Source organism: Crocuta crocuta, unplaced genomic scaffold (assembly GCF_008692635.1).
Source record: "Crocuta crocuta isolate KB4526 unplaced genomic scaffold, BGI_CrCroc_1.0 scaffold530, whole genome shotgun sequence".
NCBI lineage: Eukaryota > Metazoa > Chordata > Mammalia > Carnivora > Hyaenidae > Crocuta > Crocuta crocuta.
The window spans coordinates 79,434-100,047 of record NW_027531004.1 but is presented as its reverse complement, the minus strand read 5'-3'; the positions used below and the strand labels follow the sequence as shown (position 1 = coordinate 100,047).

Genomic DNA, 20,614 nt, shown 5'->3' with positions numbered 1-20,614 from the left:
CCCCATGGTCTTCTGTTAAGTTTCTCAAGATCCACATATAAGTGAAAACATGCGATATCTGTCCTTCTCTGACTGACTTATTTCACTCAGCATAATACCTCCCAGTTCCATCTATGTTGCTGCAAATGGCATGATTTCATTCCTTCTCATTGCAACGTAATATTACATTGTATATATAAACCACATCTTCTTTATCCATTCATCAGTTGATAGGCATTTAGCCTCTTTCCATAATTTGGCTATTGTTGAAAGTGCTGCTATAAATATTGGGGTGCATATGCCCCTATGTATTAGCACTCCTGTATGTATCCCTTGGGTAAATTCCTAGTAGTGCTATCGCTGAGTCATAAGCAGATTATTCTCACTGAGTTGCTGGACACTATCGGTATCTGTGCCCAGCCCGGGAGGGACCTCCAAAGCCTTCTTTGTGGCTTATTACTATTTTTTTCCATCCTGTAGTTTCTCTAATGGATATTCTGGACTTTTGTAATTTCATAGCTATCCAAGCTCTACTTTTCCAATTTTAAGAACTTTACTCAAAAGTTTAAACTGAAGGGATGCCTGGGTGGCTCAGCTGGTTGGATGTCTGACTCTTGATTTTGGCTCAGGTTATCACGGTTCATGAGATTGAACCCTATGTCAGGCTCTGTATTGATAGCATGGAACCTGCATGGGATTCTCTCTCCCCTTCTCTCTTTGCCCCTCCCCCCTCAAAATAAACATTTTTAAACAATTTTTTAACATTCTTATTTATTTTTGAGAGATAGTGTGCTAGTGGGAGAACGGCAGAGAGAGAGGGAGACAGAGAATACAAAGCAGGCTCCAGGCTCCAGGCTGTCAGCACAGAGCCTGACACGGAGCTCAAACCCACAAACTATGAGACCATGATCTGAACTGAAGTTGGACGCTTAACCGATTGAGCCGCCCAGGCATCCCAATAAACATATATATTTTTTTAAGTTTAAGTTGATGGGGCCCCTGGGCGGCTCAGTTAGTAGGTGTCTGACTTCAGCTGAGGTCATGATCTCACAGTCTGTCTGTGGAGCTGGCCTCCCAAAAAAACAAACAAACAAACAAATAAACATTAAAAAAATTTTAAGTTTAAATTGAAGGTGTTGCTTATAGTCACTCGTTGAAAGTCCAGACACTGCATTTCCCCAAAAATAATGTGAGAGGAAACTCCCCCAGGTATTCTGTAGTTGTCCCATTTCTCTTCTGCCTCTCTCTTTGAAAGGAGGTGAAAATATACCTAGTGAAGCTGACCTCCTCTCCACACAGAGACAANTGCAAATTGAACCATCATGCTGTGGACCTTAAACTTATATAGTGATATATGTCAATTATTTAACAATAAAAGGAAAAAAGAGAAAAATTGTGTCATGTATATGAAGATGTCAATTTTATTTTTAAAGCAAAAAGGTGCACAATTAAAATTTATAATTATAGCGGCACTGGGTGGCTCAGTCGGGTAAGTGTTCGACTTTGGCTCAGTTCATGATTTCACGGTTTGTGGGTTCCAGCCCCATNATACCTAGTGAAGCTGACCTCCTCTCCACACAGAGACAACTTTCTTTCTTTCTTTTTTTAAATGTTTACTTATTTTTGAGAGAGAGAGACAGAGTGTGAGTGGGGGAGGAGCAGAGAGAGTATCTGAAGCAGGATTCAGGCTCTGAGTCGTCTGCACAGAGCTCCACGCAGGGCTTGAAGTCAAGAACTGTGCGATCATGACCTGAGCTGATGTCGGGTACTTAACCAACTGAGCTACCCAGGCACCCTGGGACAGCTTTCTTTGAGAACATACTTATAAGAAGCTTGAGCAGAGGCAGCAGAAGTGCTGACATTTCACCTCTTATGGAGGTAATAGAGAATTGGCTTCTTGGGGGACATCCATATCACTCCTTAAATGAGTCTTTGGAGAAGACTCAGGATAATTTTCAGTATAACCTGAAGCTGAGCAGACGGTCACAGATGTTCCAGCACCCTGAAGGCTTAAATAAGGACAGACAGCCCCATAGAAGGTGATTCCAGTAAAGGAATAGATGTGGGACCCATCAACCATGTTGTAAAAGGACACATCCCTATCCTCACAGTCCAGGAAAACTCCTATCCTTTGAGGACATTGCCTCAGTGACAAAGACTCTATTGGGGAGGTGAGAACTCCTTTGTTGTATGTTATCACCCAGAAGCCCTTCTCTGGACTTTCTACAAACCACCCATCTCTATTCACTGTATTTGAGCAAACACCCACAGCCCATCGAGTTTCAGGTCCAACTTCTGTACCTATATTGACTTCTATCTCCCAGTAATGTCTCCCTGTGGTAAAGCAATTCTGGCCCAGAACACTGAAGATGGTTTCGGATTCCCCTTGTCCTTGGTATACTGAGGCATCACAATTCTCAGGAGTATTTTCCATTAAAGAAACTTGTTTTCTATTCTCAGATAGGATGAGGTTGGGATGAGCTTTGTTTGGATCCAGAATAACAGCAACTGCAGATGAAGAGGGGAAAAATAGGTCATTCCACAGTGGTTACTGGTTGGTCTTAGGAAAGATGCAAATAGAAGGAAAAAATAATGAAGGAAAATAAGAGGTAGAGCCACAGAAGAAGAGGTAAAACAATTTATGTTCTATCTTGTGTCCATCGATAGAAGATGTGTGTGTATATCATAGAAAGCCAGCGCTGGATGACCTTCAGTAACCATTTGTTTCAGATGGGCTGAGACCATGTAGCCAAGAGGACTGTCTGTCTAATCTGAAGATCCCCAGATTCAGGTACTTCAGGATGGAGTCCCTCCATCTTCCCTCAAATGTCTGTCACTTTAATGCTTGCTCTTAATAATTAGGCCCTGTCATATTCCAATCACAGTGTATCCACTTTCATTTAAGCTTCTTTGGTATCATTTTTATTTCGTATCATTTATTATGTAATAATTAAGTCACTTACTTTTCACGCACTCTTATTAAATTTCTAAGGGTTGAAATCCTAAGCTTTATAGTCAGAAAGATCTGAATTTTGATAATCACTCTGTCTTTAGTAAGTGCGATCTTGAAATTACTTTGTTTCTCTCAGCTTCACTTTATCCTCATAATGATGGACACAATTATGATACCTCCGCATAGAACTATTGTGAGAAATAAACAAGACTATGTGTAGAGAAATAAGAACTAGGTCTTGCCCATGATGAACATTTGGTAAATTTTTTAGTTTCCAATAGTTACAGCAACACTAATAGCAGTAGTAATAGCAGCAATAGTACTAATACCAGCAGTAATTAATCTGTTTCTTCTCAAATCAAATATCTTCAATACTTAGAATTTTTCTCATAAGAATTTTATGTGGGAATACCAGAATGTGCTTTAATTTTTGGATGATTAAATTAACTAGGAAACATTTGTAGATGCAGGGATATTTAGAGTAAAGCAACATGTACTAGAAACTGATAATCAGCTAATAATTTTGGAAAGACTCTAAGATGGTTTTCCACTTACACTGAGATACAACCAGCTATTTCCTGTCTCAGGCTGGTGTAATAGACTTTCTTCTCACTGAACTTCTCTTGCAATGTTATTCACATGAGTAAATCCACTATATCACTAAGTCCCAGATTAAAAATTAGTTCCTCGGGGAAATTCCTTTATCCACCAAGGTTTTCTCATGGAAACCTCTTATTCTTTTATAACTTTCATTACAACTTGTACATGCACTTTTCCATGAAATCAGAGGTCAGATATGCTTTATTTATTTGGTCCTGAATAAAGGGTTCTACAAATTAATGCTTAATGCATGAATGATAGCAGAAAAGTAAGAAATCTGCTCCTTTTTCAACATGAGATTGAGATTGAACTGAAAGCCATGAAATTAAAAGCCAACAAGGTTTTATTGAGAATTTATATAAATGCAAGGGTTTCTCATTTGTATAGAAAAGATTGTGTGGGCCAAAATAATAAGGTCACTCACCTGCTTCGAATTGTTCTTTTCTCCAGTCTAAAAAGAAAAAAAACTCATATGGGAAAATACATCAAGAACGTATCTTCTCAACTAGTGGGATGCTTTATTTACCCTTAGCCCCTGTATTTTTTCTGGACTCCCATATTCAAAATCAGTTTTCCAGAATGTAGCATATCTTTGAAAAATTCCCTGGAAATGCCTCATGAAATCCTGGGGTGCCTGAAGTCCTAAGACTTCTGTTACTCACCAGCATATAACTTTGCTTTTCTCCAGTCTGAAATAAAACAAAAGAATTAGATTTTCTCATCCATAGGACCTTCATTCCAGAGAATTAAATTGCCACAACCACATGAGATATGAAAATTTACAATAGTGCTATATTTCTGTATTCATCACCTCAATGACAGTTTTCTGGGGTATTTGTCTTCCTTAATCTTCTGTTCTATTTCTCACATTTTCCACATTCCCCTAACATATTTGTGATAGAATAGGAGGTTCTGATTCTTTTGGGAGAAGATAAACTTGAATTGTGAGAGTGTATTGTAAAGCCTAAAACTTCATGTGCTGTTTTGACATCTTTGGACCTCACAGAGCTCTAAATGCCTATAAGCTCCTCTGCTTTCATCACATATGCCTCCATCTAGCAGGAAAATCTCCACGTTGAGCTACTTTTCCTATCAGTCAAGCCAGTTGAACCTCACCTGGTCCTCAACCTAATGGCCTTCCTTCACCTTCCTATCAGCCTAAAAAGTTACTCAGACAAGCCAATCATATACTTCCATGGAGACCAGTAACACTTCATCTTGTTGTTACTAAAAAGCCTGCTTCCCTCAGCCCCTGACGGTTCACTCTGTTCCCAATTGCAACCCCTATGTGGTCCTGCATGACTTGTGGTGTCCTCCTCCCCCAGGGTGTGAGTATAGGTGATTAATAAACTGCTGTTAAGCTCATATGTCCAGTGTTGGGTGTCATGTGTCTAACCATTTTATCCAAATTAGGATTGGGGATCTCTTCCTCACTAGCAAGGTGAATAGGAGATGATCAGAACAGAGAGACATATGAAATGACTAGTCCAACCACAACACTTATATAACTTACTTTGTTGATATAATTGCTTTCTTCTTGCTGAAAAGGAATAACAGCTTGTGAGATGCAAAGTACACAGCATGGAGTAAGGGCATTATTTCTTCTACTGGAGCAAAGAAAAATGGAAAACTTACCAAGCTCTTTCTCAAGCAATTCTAAAAAGGAAAGAAAATAACAAAACATTTTATAGAAAAAAAGTCCAGACTATGTTTCCTAAACTCAGATCCTGAACACAACTTCCATATACCTAGATCAAGAAATTCACCTCAATTGAGAATTACTGTGACCATTTTTCTAACTCCATGTTTATATCCACGAATTTTCTCTCTCCATTGAGCTTTCTTATAATATTTTTCTCATGAAGATCCTAGGCTCCATGTCTTACTGGAGGTCTTGAGACTCTAACTAAGTACACTCCAGTGTCTATGTTCCAACAGATGCTATCCATATAGATAGCTAACAAGCACATAAATTCACATATCCCACCAGGTCTGGTTCACAGTTTTACCTTTGGTTTTACTTTCTTTCTCTTTTTCTGTCAGGGCTTCCCATTGTCTCCTCTTTTCCTGTCGTTCTTTCCAGGCCCAAAACACAGCAGCACCCAGAAATATCCCAAGTATGAGAAAAGTCCCAGCAAATGCTGCCATCCAAGGAGAGGTCCTAGGGAAAAAGGATTCTGATACAGAGGTCCCAAAGACCTGATTAAAAACATATCCCAAGCAATCTTATTCGATCCTAGTTCCTAAATATCCCCTCTTTACCCCTATCCTGTCCCCCAGATGAGCAACACTGACCTGGGATAGAAATGGTTTCCACCTGCTCTTGTCCAAAGAAGGGGTTCTTCATGTAGCAGGACACTTCTCTCTTTGAACTGTCTCTTACAATGAGGGATGCTTCTATTTGAAACAATCCATCATCATCTTGGGTCTCAACTTCAGAGAGAGATGATATCTTCTCTCCCGTTGCATCTTTCCATTGCACCTCGGGCTGGGGAAACCACCCTTTGCCTGTACAAGTCAGTCTTATTCCTGTATCTTCTGGACCCACTATGAAAACACGAGGACCAGAACCCAGACCTAGAGAAGAGATAGTCATTGATTTGAGACCTGGACATCTTTGATCCAGAAGTCCCTAATTTATACAGTGACACCAGTGTAGGGATATGGACAAAACACCATCATTCTTGGTGGAAGGAGAGGGTTTATTTACTTCTCTTATGAGATAAATGGGTAATTGTAGTCAAATCTCAAGAGATTTGAAACTGATACTAGGACTTCATACTGATGTCTATCACATTTTCTCTACCCAGTCATATCTGCAATTGGCCATAGACGGAAAAAAAAACAGAGTAAATTTTATGAATGTTAAGTTCTTTCATGAAAACACCAATATACCTAGATCTATCCATTCCACTTACTGAAGTCTCTAGGACAACTACCTTTCTGTGATTAAATTGAGTCTTGTAGCCACTTCTTAAACAATCTCATTCTGTAAGATTTTCCAAATTTTCTTTCTTCCTCTGAGTAGAGAATATCTAAAAGATGGAGTTAGCCAGCTAAAATGATTACATGAAGGAGTCAATATATTTTTTACTTTTCCACTCTCATTTATTTCTTTCCCTTCCACCACTTCTCCTGGATCTACTAATGGATCCAGGTCACCAGGACCCATATTAAAACATTACACTACTAGAATGCTAGAAGAATCCACTGTCTCTTTGAGAATAATGGCTACCCTGGCTTCTCAGACTATATATTGTTTTTTCCTTTTATTTTTTATTTTTTTAAATATTTTTATTTATTTCTAGGGGAGAGAGAGAGAGAGAGAGAGAGACAGCGTGAGCAGGGGAGGATCAGAGAGAGAGGGAGTCACAGACTGAAACAGGCTCCAGGCTCTGAGCTGGCAGTCAGCACAGAGCCCGACGCGGGGCTCGAACCCACGAACCGCGAGATCATGACCTAAGCGAAAGTCGGACGCTTAACCGACTAAGCCACCCAGGCGCCCCTGTTTTTTCCTTTTAAAACTTATCTCACGGTATGGGTCCTCTTAGTTCTGGCTCAGTTCTACTCCAATTCCTCAGATATAGAGAATATATTATAAACCTCAGAGACATTGTCTTTTTTGGCTAAAAATTATAATGCAACTATTAATTTTTGCTTCCAGATCTTGATTTCCCTGGGAAGGACACACTTCTATAAAACAGAAAGCAACTTGAAAGAAAATCTTCAGAATTGCTTGAGGGAGCTGCCAACTCTCTTGGACAAGGGAAATGAATAGAAGTGAATAAAACTAGTCATGAGCAAACAGATTCGTAACTATAGAGAATAAACTGATTGTAATGAGAGGGGAGGTGGAGTGGATAAATGAAAAAGATTAAGCAGATTAAAGAGTATACTTATGATGAACATAAGTAATGAATGGAATTCTTGAATCACTATATTGTACACCTGAAGCTAATATAATACTGAATGTTAACTATACTGGAATTAAAATTAAAACTTAATTTAAAAAAAGAAAAGTATGGAAAGAGCTCAAATGCCCACCAACTGATGAATGGATAAAGAATATGTGTTTTGTGTGTGTGTGTGTGTGTGTGTGTGTGTGTGTTTACACACACGATGGAATACTACTTGGTGATCATAAAGAATGAAATCTTGCCATTTGAAACAATGTGGGTAGAACTATACAGTGTATTATGCTAAATGAAACAAGTCCTTCAGAGAAAGACAAATGTATGATTTCACTCATGTGGAATTTAAGAAACAGATGAATATAGGGAAGGAAAGGAAAAATAAGATAAAAGCAGAGAAGGAGGCAAACCATAAGAGGTTCTTAAATACAGAGAATAAACTGAGGGTTACTAGAGGGGAAATGGGTGGGGAGATGAGCTAAATGGGTGATGGCATTAAGGAGGGGATTTGTTGGGATGATCACTGGGTGTCATATGTAAGTGATGAATCACTGCGTTCTACTCTTGAAACCAATACTACAATGTATGTTAACTAACTTGAATTTAAATAAATATGTTTTTAAAATTTTAAAAAAGAATGTTAAGAAGAAATAGAAAAAATATCAAAGAGAAAAAAAAGAAACTGGTCATGGGCAAAATGCAGCAGGTCAAAGCCTAGGAAGCAAATACTAATAGACAAAATAGACCTGTACTTTCTGGAAGAATAGAACCATTGAAGTTCCAAGTTGAAACAAGCAAAAACTACCTGTGTTGAGAAAGAAGAATAGGAAGGGATGCTCATTCCGGAGTATAGAAGCAGCTGTACTAGGCAAAGTTTAAGTGAATGGAAGATAAATGTAGATCTATAATCAACCAACTGCTTCTAAAGGTTGTACTTGTATTTATAACCATCACTCAATAAACTGATATGGGAAAGTTACTGAAAAATGGCATGACTTCTATAAGATTATATCTGGACCTGTGAAAAACCTTGACTTCCTACTTTGAGGATAATAGAGTGGGATAACAGTAACATGACTCAGGAGAGTTTGTCACTATTTCCTTCAAGACCTAATGGATATGGATTTGTCTTATTAAAGTTATACATAAAGAAGATGGATAAAATAAGCTTATAGATACTGTGTCAGACAAAATCAAATGAGAACTATTAATTGCAGATGGGCCTAATACACTAAAAAATGAAGGAAAACATTAAAGTTAAGAAGTTTGTCTTGTCAAGGAATAATGTTTAGAGATGGAAATTCTATTATATATTCAAAGAAGTGGACAGATAAATCATTAAGAACACATAGAGAGTTTATAATTTGCCTGGATATCTGTGAGTTTATGGAAAATATGCATTTGTAAATTAGTACAGATTTTCTATACTATTTGCTAACGGTTCAGAGATAGGAACAAATATTTGAGCATACTACAAACTTTAATACCAAAAATATTTAATTTTTAATGTTTATTTATTTACTTTGAGAGAGAGAGTGAGCACATGTGTGAACATTAGCAGGAGAGGAGCAGAGAGAGAGGGAGAAAGAGAAAATCCCCAAGGAAGTTCTACGCTGCACAGGACCCAACGTGAAGTTCAAACTCATGAACCAAGAGATTATGAACTGAGTTGAAATCAAGGATCAGATGCTTAACCAACTGAGCTATCCAGGTACCTCCCAAATAATATTTATATAGATTAAAGACCTAAATGTAAAAAGCAAAACAATGAAAGACATATAGAAATGAACTATAACTACATGTAAGTAACCACATAGAAAAATCACAAACATAACAGTGAGCAAAATATAAAGCCAGACATAAAAGAGCCCATGTATGTGAAATTCAAAAACAGACAACAACTAATCAATGAGGTTAGAAATCAGAATAGTGATTACTCTTGAAATCATAACTTAAAAGGGAAAAACAGATTTTCCTGCAGCCTAATTAAGCCCTGTATCTTGATCTGAGTGCTGATTTCTCAGGTGTATTCACTTTGTAAATATCCATTAAACTGTATATTTAAAATAATTAGTGGGGTTCCTGGGTGGCTCAGTCAGTTAGGTGTCCAACTCTTGATTTCATCTCAAGTCCTGATCTCACAGTCATGAGATTAAGCCCCACACTGGGCTCTGCACTGAGAATTGAGTCTGCTTGTGATTCTCTCTCTCCCTCTCTCTCTGCTCCTCTTGGACTTATGGAATCTCTATTAAAAAATGAATAAATTAACACTTTTTAAAACATAAAAACATAGGGGCACCTGGGTGGCTCAGTTGGCTAAGTGTCCAGCTTCAGCTCAGGTCATGATCTCACCATCTGTGGGTTAAGCTCTGCATTGGGCTCTGGGCTGACAGCTCAGAGCCTGTACCCTGCTTCAGATTCTATGTCTCCCTCTCTCTCTACTCCTCCCCAGCTCACACTCTGTGTGTATCTCCCTCAAAAGTAAATAAACATTAAAAATTTTTTAATTAAAAATTAAAATCAGTAGTAAATTCTCTGTATATGCTATATTTCAATTTTTTATAGAAGAGATATTATGAGAAAGGAAGGTAAAATATTTTTGTGATGTTTGTACACAGGTGTACATCTAAGAGCACTAAAAATCTAAAATGACATAAAAGATAATGTTGACAGTTGAGATTATATAATATTTCTTTCCTTTTTAATTTATTTTTCCTTATAAACAATTGTTATATTTATTTTTTATTTTTTATTTTTTTGAATTTTTTATTATTTTTTAATTTTTTAAAAAATAGTTTATATCAAGTTGGTTTCCATATAACACCCAGTGCTCATCCCCACAGGTGCCCTCCTCTATGCCAATCACTCCCCCTCTCCTCCTCCCTCCCCCCATCAGCCCTCAGTTTGTTCTCAGCATTCAAGAGTCTCTCATGGTTTGCCTCCGTCCCTCTCCCCCACTATTTTTCCCCTTCTCCCACATNCATAGATTTTGGATACTAGCCCTATATCTGATATGTCCTTTGAAACTATCTTGTCCCATTACGTTGGTTGCCTATTAGTTTTATGGATTGTTTCCTTTGCTGTGCAGAAGATTTTAGTCCTAATGAGGTCCCAATAGTTCATTTTTGCTCTTGATTCCCTTGCCTTTGGGGGTGTGTCAAGTAAGAAATTGCTGCGGTTGAGGTCAAGGGGGTAGTTTCCAACTTTCTCCTCTAGGGTTTTGATGGCTTCCTGTCTCACATTCAGGTCCTTTATCCATTTTGAGTTTATTTTTGTGTGTGGTGTGAGAAAATGATCTAGTTTCATTCTTCTGCATGTTGCTGTCCAGTTGTCCCAGCACCATCTATTAAAGAGGCTGTCTTTTTTCCATTGGATACTCTTTCTGGCTTTGTCAAAGACTACTTGGCTGTACACTTTTGGGTCCAATTCTGAGTTCTCAATCCTATTCCATTGGTCTATGTGTCTGTTTTTATGCCAATACCATACTGTCTTGATGATGACAGCTTTGTAGTAGAGGCTAAATTCTGGGATGGTGATACCTTCCGTTTTGGTTTTCTTCTTACTTTGGCTACTAGGGTCTTTTGTGGTTCCATACAGATTTTAGGATAGTTTGTTGTAGTTTTGAGAAGAATGCTGGTGCAATTTTGATTGGTATTACATTGAATGTGTAGATTGCTTTGGGGAGTAATGACATTTTAACTATATTTAACTCCAATCCATGAGCATGGAATGTTTTTACAATTCTTTGTGTCTTCTTCAATTTCCTTCGAAAGTTTTCATCATACAGACCTCTTATATCTTTGGTTAGGTTTATTCCTAAGTATTTTATGGATTTTTGTGCAATTGTGAATGGGATCAGTTTCTTAATTTCTCTTTCTGTTGCTTCATTGTTGGTGTATAAAAATCTAACTGATTTCTGTACGTTGATTTTGTACCCTGCAACTTTGCTGAATTCATGGATCAGCTCTAGTAGGCTTTTGGTGGAATCTGTCGAGTTTTCTATATAGAGTATCAAGTCGTCTCCGAAAAGCGAGAGTTTGACTTCTTGACAATTCTGATGTCTTTTATCTCCTTTTGTTGTCTGATGGCTGATGCTAGGACTTCCAGCACTATGTTAAACAACAGTGGTGAGAGTGAACATCCCTGTCGTGTTCCTAATCTCAGGGGAAAGCTCTCAGTTTTTCTTCGTTTAGGATGATGTTAGCTGAGGCCTTCTCATAGATGGCTTTTATGATGTTGAAGTAAGTTCCTTCTATCCTGACTTTCTTGCGGGTCTTTATTAAGAAGGGATATTGTATTTTGTCAAATGTTTTTTCTGCATCTATTGACAGGATCATATGATTTTTAGCTTTTCTTTTGTTGATGTGATGTATCACATTTATTGATTTGTGAACATTGAACCAGCCCTGTAACCCAGGATGAAAACCACTTGATCTTGGTGGATAATTCTTTTTATGTGCTGTTGGATTCGATTTGCAAGGATCTTGTTGAGGATTTTTGCATCTGTATTCATCAAGGATATTGGCCTGTAGTTGTCTTTTTTTGCTGGGTCTCTGTCTGGCTTGGGAATCAGAGTGATGCTGGCTTCATAAAATGAGTCTGGAAGTTTTCCTGTGATTTCTATTTTTTGGAAATGCTTGAGAAGAATGGGTATGAATTCTGTTTTAAATATCTGGGAGAATTTTCCAGGGAAGCCATCTGGTCCAGGGCTCTTATTTGTTGGGAGATTTTTGAGAACTGATTCGATTTCTTCACTACTTATGGTTCTGTTCAGATTTTCTGTANATCCATCTGGTCCAATGTGTCATTCAAGTCCATTGTTTCTTTAGTGATGTTCTGTCTGGTTAATCTATCCATTGCTGTAAGTGAAGTATTAAAGTCCCCTTCTATTCACACATTTTTATGTAGAAGATTGTTTCTGTTTGTGACTAATTGTTTTAAATATTTAGGTGCTCCCATATTCGGTGCGTAGACATTTATGATTGTTAGTTCTTCTTGATGGATAGACCCTGTAATTATTATATAATGTCCTTCTTCATCCCTTGTTAACTGACTTTAATTTAAAGTCCAGTTTTTCTGATATAAGTATAGCTACTCCAGCTTTTTTTTGACTTCCTGTAGCATGATAGATATTTCTCCATCCCCTTACTTTTAATCTGAACGTGTCCTCCAGTCTATAATGAGTTTCTTGTAGACAGCAAATAGATGGATTTTGTTTGTTTATCCATTCTGCTACCCTATATCTTTTGATTGGAGTATTCAGCCCATTTACATTCAGTGTTGTTATGGAAATATGTGGGTTTAGAGTCATTGTGTCATTTGTGGGATTCATTCTTGTGGTGGTGTATCTAGCATCTTGCATTCTTTACAACATTTCCCTCGGAGAGCCCCCCTCAGGATTTCTTGTAGGGCTGGCTTAGTGGTGACAAATTCTTTCAATTTTTGTTTATTTGGAAAGACTTTTATCTCCCTTTCTATTCTGAATGACCAGGCTTGCTGGACAGAGGATTCTTGGCTTCATATTTTTTCTGTTCATCACATTGAAGATCTCCTGCCATTCCTTTCTGGTCTGCCAACTTTCAGTAGATAGGTCTGTCACCACTCTGGTAGGTTTCCCTTTGTATGTGAGGGCCCTTTTCTCCCTAACTGCTTTCAAAATTCTCTCTTTGTCCTTATATTTTGCCATTTTCACTATGATATGTCGTGCAGAAGGTCGATTCAAGTTACATTTGATGGGAGTTTTCTGTGCCTCTTGAATTTCAACATCTACTTACCTCCCCAGGTTGGGGAAGTTCTCTGCTATAATTTGTTGCAGGATTCCTTCAGCACCTTTCCTTCTCTCTTACTCTTCTGGGATTCCTATTGTATGGATATTGTTCCGTTTGATTGTATCACTGAGTTCTGGAACTTTTCTTTCATGTTTCTGAATCAGTTTATCTCTCTTTTTCTCAGTTTCTTCTATTTCTATAAGAGTGTCTTCTAAATCAGTTATTCTCCTTTCCTCTCTTTAATCCGTGCATTGGACGCCTCCAGTTTGTTATGTATCTCATTTATTGCATTTCTAAATTCATCATAACTATTTTTAAGCTCCATAGTGTTTGTAGCCATAGTTTCTCTGATGTCCTCCATGGTTTTTTCAAGCCCAGTGATTAATTTTATGCTTATTCCTCTAAACTCTTGTTCAGTTATGTTGCTTATATCTGTTTTGACCAGTTCTTTAGCTGTCATTTCTTCCTGGAATTTCTTTGGAGGAGAGTTCTTCTGTTTCGTCATTTTGCATAGCTTTCTATCTCTTACTAGTTTTAAAAGCTTGTTGTACACCTTGCCCCTGCAAGTTCTGCTGTATTAGAAAGAGCTCTTTGACTGTTCAGGGCCTGTCTATTCAGGAAGTGTTCTTTGGATGGTGTCTCTTGTTGAGCGTTTGGTTATTTTGTTTCCTTACTGGTAGTGGTATCTGGGACTCTCCACCATGTGTAGTTTAGCTTGTTTCTTGAGGCAGCCGCACTTAAGAGGTTTCCTTCCCAGTGTATTCTGTCTCTTTCTCTTTCCAAACTCCTGTGGCTCAGTGTCCTATGACTCCAGGCCTTCTCTGTTTGAGAGATGGGTGCAGGCAAAAGGCATGGAGCTCCCTACTTCTCCGCCATTGCCCCCTTCTGGAGACAGAAATTCTAAACAGAAATTCAAAAAGGATTCAACGGCTTTGACTGACACATTGGACCAGATGGATTTAACAGATATATTCAGAACATTCCATCCTAAAACAGCATAATACACATTTTTCTTCCAAGTGTACATGGAACATTCTCTTGAATAGATCACATATTAGGTCACAAATCAGGCCTCAACAAATATAGAAAGATTGGAATCATTTCATCCAGCTTTTCTGACAGTGGTTCTATGAAACTTGAAGTCATACACAAGAAAAAGTCTGGAAAGACCACAAATATATGAAGGTTAAACAACATGCTACTAAACAATGAATGGGCCAACCAGGAAATCAAAGAAGAAATAAAAAAATATATATGGAAACAAATGAAAATGAAAACATGATGGTCTAAAACTTTTGGATGCCGCAAAAGCAGCCCTAAGAGAGAATTATATAGCAATACAGGCTAGCTCAGGATGAAAAAAAAATCTCAAATAAACAACCTAACCATACACATTAAGGAGCTAGAGAAAGAACAACGAATTCATCCTAAAAACAACAAAAGGAAGGCAATAATAAAAAATAGATCAGAAATAAATGATACAGAAACTAAAAACAACAACAACAACAGAACAGATCAATGAAACCAGGAGCTGTTTCCTTGAAAAAATTAACAAAATTGACAACCCTATAGCCAAACATGAAAATAGAGGGAGGAGAAAGAGAGAAAGAAAGAGAGAGAAAGTACCTACTAAATAAAATCACAAATGAGAAAAGAGAAATAACAATGAACACTACAGAAATACAAACAATTATAAAACAATATTATGAAAAACTATACTCTAACAAATTGAGCAACCTGGGAGAAATGGATAAATTCCCAGAAAAATATAAACTACCAAAACTGAAATAGGAAAAAATAAAAAAAATTAACAGACCGATAAATAGCAAAGAAACTGAATCAGTAATCAAGAAACTCCCAACAAACAAAAGTCAAGGACCAGATGAATTCTATTAAACATTTAAAGAAGAGTTAATGCCCATTCTCAAACTATTCCAAAAAACAGAAATGGAAGGAAAACTTTCAATTTCATTCTACGAGGCCAGAATTTCCTCAATACCAAAACCAGGTAAAGGTTCTACTAAAAAAGAACTATGGGCCTATATATCTGATGAACATGGAACATGCAAAACTTCTCAGTAAAATACTAGCAAATCAAATACAACAATACATTTAAAAAAATTATTCACCATAATCAAGTTGGATTTATTCCTGGATAGTGAGAGTGGTTCAATATTCATAAATCAATCAACATGATATACCACATTAATAAAACAAAGGAAAGGAGCCATTTGATCATTTCAATAGATACAGAAAAAGCATTTGACAAAGTACAACACCCATTCGTGATCAAAACCCTCATCAAAGTAGATTTAGAGGGAACATATCTCAACATAATAAAGACCCTATATGAAAAACACACAGCTAATATCATCCTCACTGGGGAAAAACTGAAAACTTTTCCTCTACAGTCAGGAACAAGGCAGGGATGTCCACTCTTACTACTTTTATTCAACATAGTACTGGAAGTCCTAGCCATAGCAATCAAATAAAAAGAAATAAAAGAATCCAAAATTGGCAAAGAAGAAGTCAAACTTTCACTAATATTCTATATAGAAAACCCATGGGGCACCTGGTTGGCTCAGTTGGTTAAGTGTTCTACTTTGGCTCAGGAAATGATCTCACAGTTCATGAGTTCAAGTCCCATGTTGAGCCACTTTGAGTTCTGTGTCTCCCTCTCTCTGCTCTTCCCCACTCATGCTCTGTCTGTCTCTATCTCTCTGTCTCTCTCTCAAAAATAAATAAACATACAAAATTTAACAAAAAAAGAAAGGAAACCTTAAAGACTCCACCAAAAAAATTAAAAAACTGATAAATGGATTCAGTAAAGTCACAGGATACAAAATCAACATACAGAAATCTGTTGCATTTCTATACACCAATAATGAAGCAGTAGAAAGAGAAATTAAGAAAACAACTCCATTTGCAATTACACCAAAAGTAATAAGATATCTAAGAATAAACCTAACAAAAGAGATGAAAGGCGTATATGCTGAACACTATAAAAGATTCAGGAAAGAAAATGAAGATGACATGAAGTAATGAAAAGACATTCCATCTTCACAGTTGGGAGAACCAGAACAAATGATTCTAAAATGTGTATAGAACCACAAAAGACCTCTAATTACCAAATAAATCATCTTGAAAAAGCAAACAAAAGGTGGAAGCATCACACTTCCAGACTTCAAATTGTATTACAGAGCTACAGCAATCAAAACAGTACAGTGTTATTGGGGAAATCTGGCTGGTTCAGTCAGTAGAACATGCAACTCTTGATCTCAAGGTCATGAATTCATGAGTTGGAACCCCATGTTAGGTGTAGATACTATTTACAGAAACAAAAACAAAAACTTGCCTAAACAAAATAGTATGGTACTAGCACAAAAATAGACACATAGATCAATGGAACTGAATTGAAAATCTAGTAGTAAACCCACAATTAAATGGTCAATTAATCTTCGATAAAGCAGGAAAGATATCTGATGGGCAAAAGACAGCTTCTTCAACAAATAGTATTCAGAAAACTGGATCCAACTTGCAAAGGAATGAAACTGGACCTTTATTACATCATCCACAAAAACAAATTCACAATGGATTAAAGACCTAAACGTGAAATCTGAAACCATAAAAATCCTAGAGTAGAACACAGGCAGTAATTTCTTTGACATCAGCTGTAGCAACTTTTTCAAAGATATGTGTCCCGAGGCAAGGGAAACAAAAGCAAAAATTAACTATTTGAATTACATAAAAAAAATCTTCTGCACAGTGAAATAAAAACTTTAAAAAATAAATTAAGCAACTTTATATGAATGAAAAAAAGAAAGAAATGTAATATTCAGTGTCATCAAAAGTATAAATATATACTATTAATAGTATAAACCTGCACAATTATTAGACGGTCAGAGTGACATTATGGCTACCCTGAAACTGGAATTATTAAAGTATAAGACTAAAAAGTTATAAGTTATAGGGGCATCTGGGTGGCTCAGTCAGTTAGGCATCTGACTTCAGCTCAGGTCATAATCTCGTGGTTCCTGAGTTCCAGCCCCACCCTGGGCTCCATGCTGACAGCTCAGAGCCTGGAGCCTGCTTTGGATTTTGTGTCTCCCTCCTTCTCTACCCCTCCCCCACTCATGCTGTCTCTCAAAAATAAATAAATATTAAAATAATTATAAGTTATAAAGTTAATTGAGAAGTTTATCTTATATCAACTTATATTGCTACATAGAGATTTTTATGCAAATACATGTATTTTATTATTCTTACCATAATATAAAATTTAAAATTGTCAATGTTCATTAAAAAGTTAATGTTAACATAAATTATGGAATTTTTATATAATGAAAATATTTTTAGTCATTAAAGAATATACTTTTTTGTAATCTGTCTCTTATGTATTGTAAACAAGAAAAAGGCAAATTACAGAAAAAATATATCATGAGATATTTTAAATAATATTAGTATGTGTATATGGAACAGAAAATTACTTGACACTTTAACGTGTTAACTGCTGAATTAACTGTTACTTTAGTTTTCCTCTGAACTTTCCCGTCTCCTGATTCCAATTGTAATATTTCAGCTTCAGGGATATTTGTTTGGCTTAAAGCAGGACTGAATGAAGAAGACGATTCTCTTGCTGTGATGTTGAATGTACAAATTAGTGAAAGTAATTGTGTAAGATGGGTGGGAAGAAGAATGTTGATGAGCTAGCGTCCATATGGGTAATAGAAGGAAGCTTTGACAGAGTGAATGGGGAGTTTCTCAAAACCTAACAAAGAGACAGAGATCTTCAGGGCTTCTGGAAGGGTAGCATCAAGTCTTTAATAATATGTGTAACTTAATCTTTGACGTCAATGGGGGAGATTAACAAAGCCCGGGATGATGAGCAGCCTAGACTAAACAGTAAGGGCCTAAGACTGGAGCTGAATCCTGAATGCTTTGGGCTGCATAGGACTTTTACACAATAATTACTCAAGAGAAAGAGGGGCAGGAAGCTCCAATAAGAACTAAGACAAAGATTTGTACTAGCCTGATTGGCTGGGGGCTCAAAGATTCAATTTTGTATTTAAACAAGTTAACATAAACATTTTATTTTTTTATTTTAAAAAATTGTAATGTTTTTATTTATTTCTGAGAGAGAGAGAGCATGAGCAAAGGAGGATCAGAGAAAGAGAGAGACACAGAATCCAAAACAGACTCCAGGCTCTGAGCTGTCAGCACAGACCCCAACGCAAGGCTCAAACTCACGAACTGGGAGATCATGACCTGAGTGGAAGTCAGCCCTTAACCAACTTAGCCACCCAGGCGCCCCAACATAAACATTTTAAAGATTAGTTTATGAACAGAGATTAAGGTCTGTTNGTGATATCTTTATATAAATATATAAAAAAAGAGAAATAACTGGAAGGACATAGAATAATCTGGTATTAATAGTTACTTTGGAGGAGAAAAAGGAACATTGAAAGGAAAGAAAGGATTATTAATTTATATTTTATATTTTTCTGAATTGTTGGAGTTTGATACAATGAGTTATAATTTTATTGTAATTAAAAATAAAACAACACCAATGGTGCTAAAACTTAGAGTGGCCAATTGAATGTCCTGTGGACCTCAGTTTATTCTGGCTTTTCACAATGGTCTCTCTCTTCAGGGCTTTTTTTATTTCCCAAAAGCTATTCAGTTAATGGTTTTCTCTACTTCTGCTTCACTTAGTCACTGAGCGTCAATTATTTTCTGGCCTCAATCCTCTGATGACAACTTTTGTTCTCTGCAATACCAGTCCACCCTATCACAGCCCCCATAGTCACTTCCTCCAAACAGTGCATTCAAGACGCAACCACTGACATCCCCAGCTCCGCCTCTGCCCATCACAACAATCAACTGGGATTCTGGTCTCTGATGGTAATGGTATGTTTAGGGAACCATGGTGCTTTCCTTCAAAATGTTTGAGGAGAGACATATCAGGGAAATAAATGATCTCTTTTTTATGGTAGATACTTATGGAAGTCATCGAATATTAAAATACAGCACAGTAAATGTATAAATAGATTAAGAGAATTTAAGGTTAAACCCAATGTCAAAGATGTTGACCAGCTCTGAGAATATGTACCTTTTTGTCTCTGTTCTGTTCGCCATCCTCCCCAGAAATCAAATGCAGAACACTTACATTCCCTTAGAGCTATCTGTGTTCTCAGATAATTACTCACCAATCACCTTCAGCTCCAAAGTGGCTTCTTGAAAGTCACTGCCTTTTTTAAAAAAACACGTGTATATCCCACTGTCTGAGATCCGGAGACTGTAGATTTTCACAGATACTCTTCCCTCAGTGATGGAATCTTTCACCAACTCTGCTCTCCCTTTGAAATCTACCAGCTGCTCTCCCACCTGCTCCATTCCATCCTGATATACATACACAGCTTCTGAGAACTCAGAACGGAACCACCGCAGCTCCATGTTCTCCGCACTCATGGCCGGTAACACATGACAGGGCAACATTGTGTCCGTGCCCAGCATGGCTACAATTGGCTCTGAGGGGCTGATAACCAAGAATGAATCTGTGGAATAGAGCCATAGTGAAAAGAATATCAATGACCTCTCTGGACATTTTGGAATACAGCATCATTGACCCAGTAGAAGCCTGTAGACATTCTATCATTCATACACCAGTTTTCTGCAGCACACATTCAGACTGAAGATGGCAGTGCACAAGACAAAGAGTATCTCTACCCAATCAATAGAGTAATCTCTTATTAAATAAATTTTAATTGCAATGATGAGAAATTCTATGAATTATGGAAGAGTGCTGGGAAATCATGAAACTAAAGTTTTTAATTAGGTCTTGGGCATCAGAAAAATGCAGTCTTCATAAAGCAGAGACCTGATTGAATTAGAAGACATTAGTGAAATTATTCCACCTGGTCCTTCCCTCTAAACTAATCATATAATGGCTTATTTGCCTTCACATATGGGCAGATAAATCATTATATCAAAATAAAGGATTTGGAATGAACCCAGGCAATAGAGATAGAGTAATTTACTCCTTCTGTTCAGAGAATAAGAAAATCCAAGAATATAAAATATAACATATTCTTACCTGAGCCCCACATGGACACCTGGAGAAGTAGGATAGAGAAGAGGTCTCTTAGCAGAGAGAAGTCCAGGAAACTCACCATCTCTCCCAGAGCAGACAACAGTATGACACAGAATAAGGTCCTGAAAATAGCTGAGGTAAAGACAAAAATGGGATCTATAAGATTAAAATGATTCTAAGAAATGGCCTCCAGAAGCTCCCAAACAGCTATAGTGTCTCTCTCAGAGAACATCAAGAAAGCCTTTAACACTCACAAAAAAAGAACTTTTGTTTCCCTTTTCCAAAGAAACAATCTTTTTTTAAAGTTTATTTA

At 37.1% G+C, this 20,614-nt stretch overlaps 1 protein-coding gene across 1 annotated transcript; it reads right to left on the bottom strand.

The window, feature by feature from the left end:
* Nucleotides 1-1,849: 1,849 nt before the first annotated feature.
* Nucleotides 1,850-20,383, bottom strand: LOC144236994 (butyrophilin subfamily 1 member A1-like). Its single transcript, XM_077770651.1, has 9 exons — nucleotides 20,305-20,383; nucleotides 19,418-19,765; nucleotides 5,828-6,109; nucleotides 5,542-5,709; nucleotides 5,168-5,188; nucleotides 5,046-5,072; nucleotides 4,195-4,221; nucleotides 3,957-3,983; nucleotides 1,850-2,487 (listed from the first exon to the last, which is right to left on the bottom strand). Exons 1-9 carry the CDS (start codon nucleotides 20,381-20,383, stop codon nucleotides 1,850-1,852), a joined length of 1,617 nt encoding a protein of 538 aa, XP_077626777.1.
* Nucleotides 20,384-20,614: the final 231 nt, after the last annotated feature.

What these genes read in the sequence shown, in the direction of transcription:
- LOC144236994 (XM_077770651.1), bottom strand. Translation starts at nt 20,383, where the DNA reads ATGGTGAGTTTCCTGGACTTCTCTCTGCTAAGAGACCTCTTCTCTATC. An exon ending in TTTGGAGCTGAAGGTGATTG is followed by an intron (nt 6,110 to 19,417) that starts GTGAGTAATTAT and finishes TCTCTTCTCTAG; the next exon opens with GTCTGGGTTCTGGTCCTCGT. An exon ending in GGAAACCATTTCTATCCCAG is followed by an intron (nt 5,710 to 5,827) that starts GTCAGTGTTGCT and finishes CCTCTGTATCAG; the next exon opens with AATCCTTTTTCCCTAGGACC.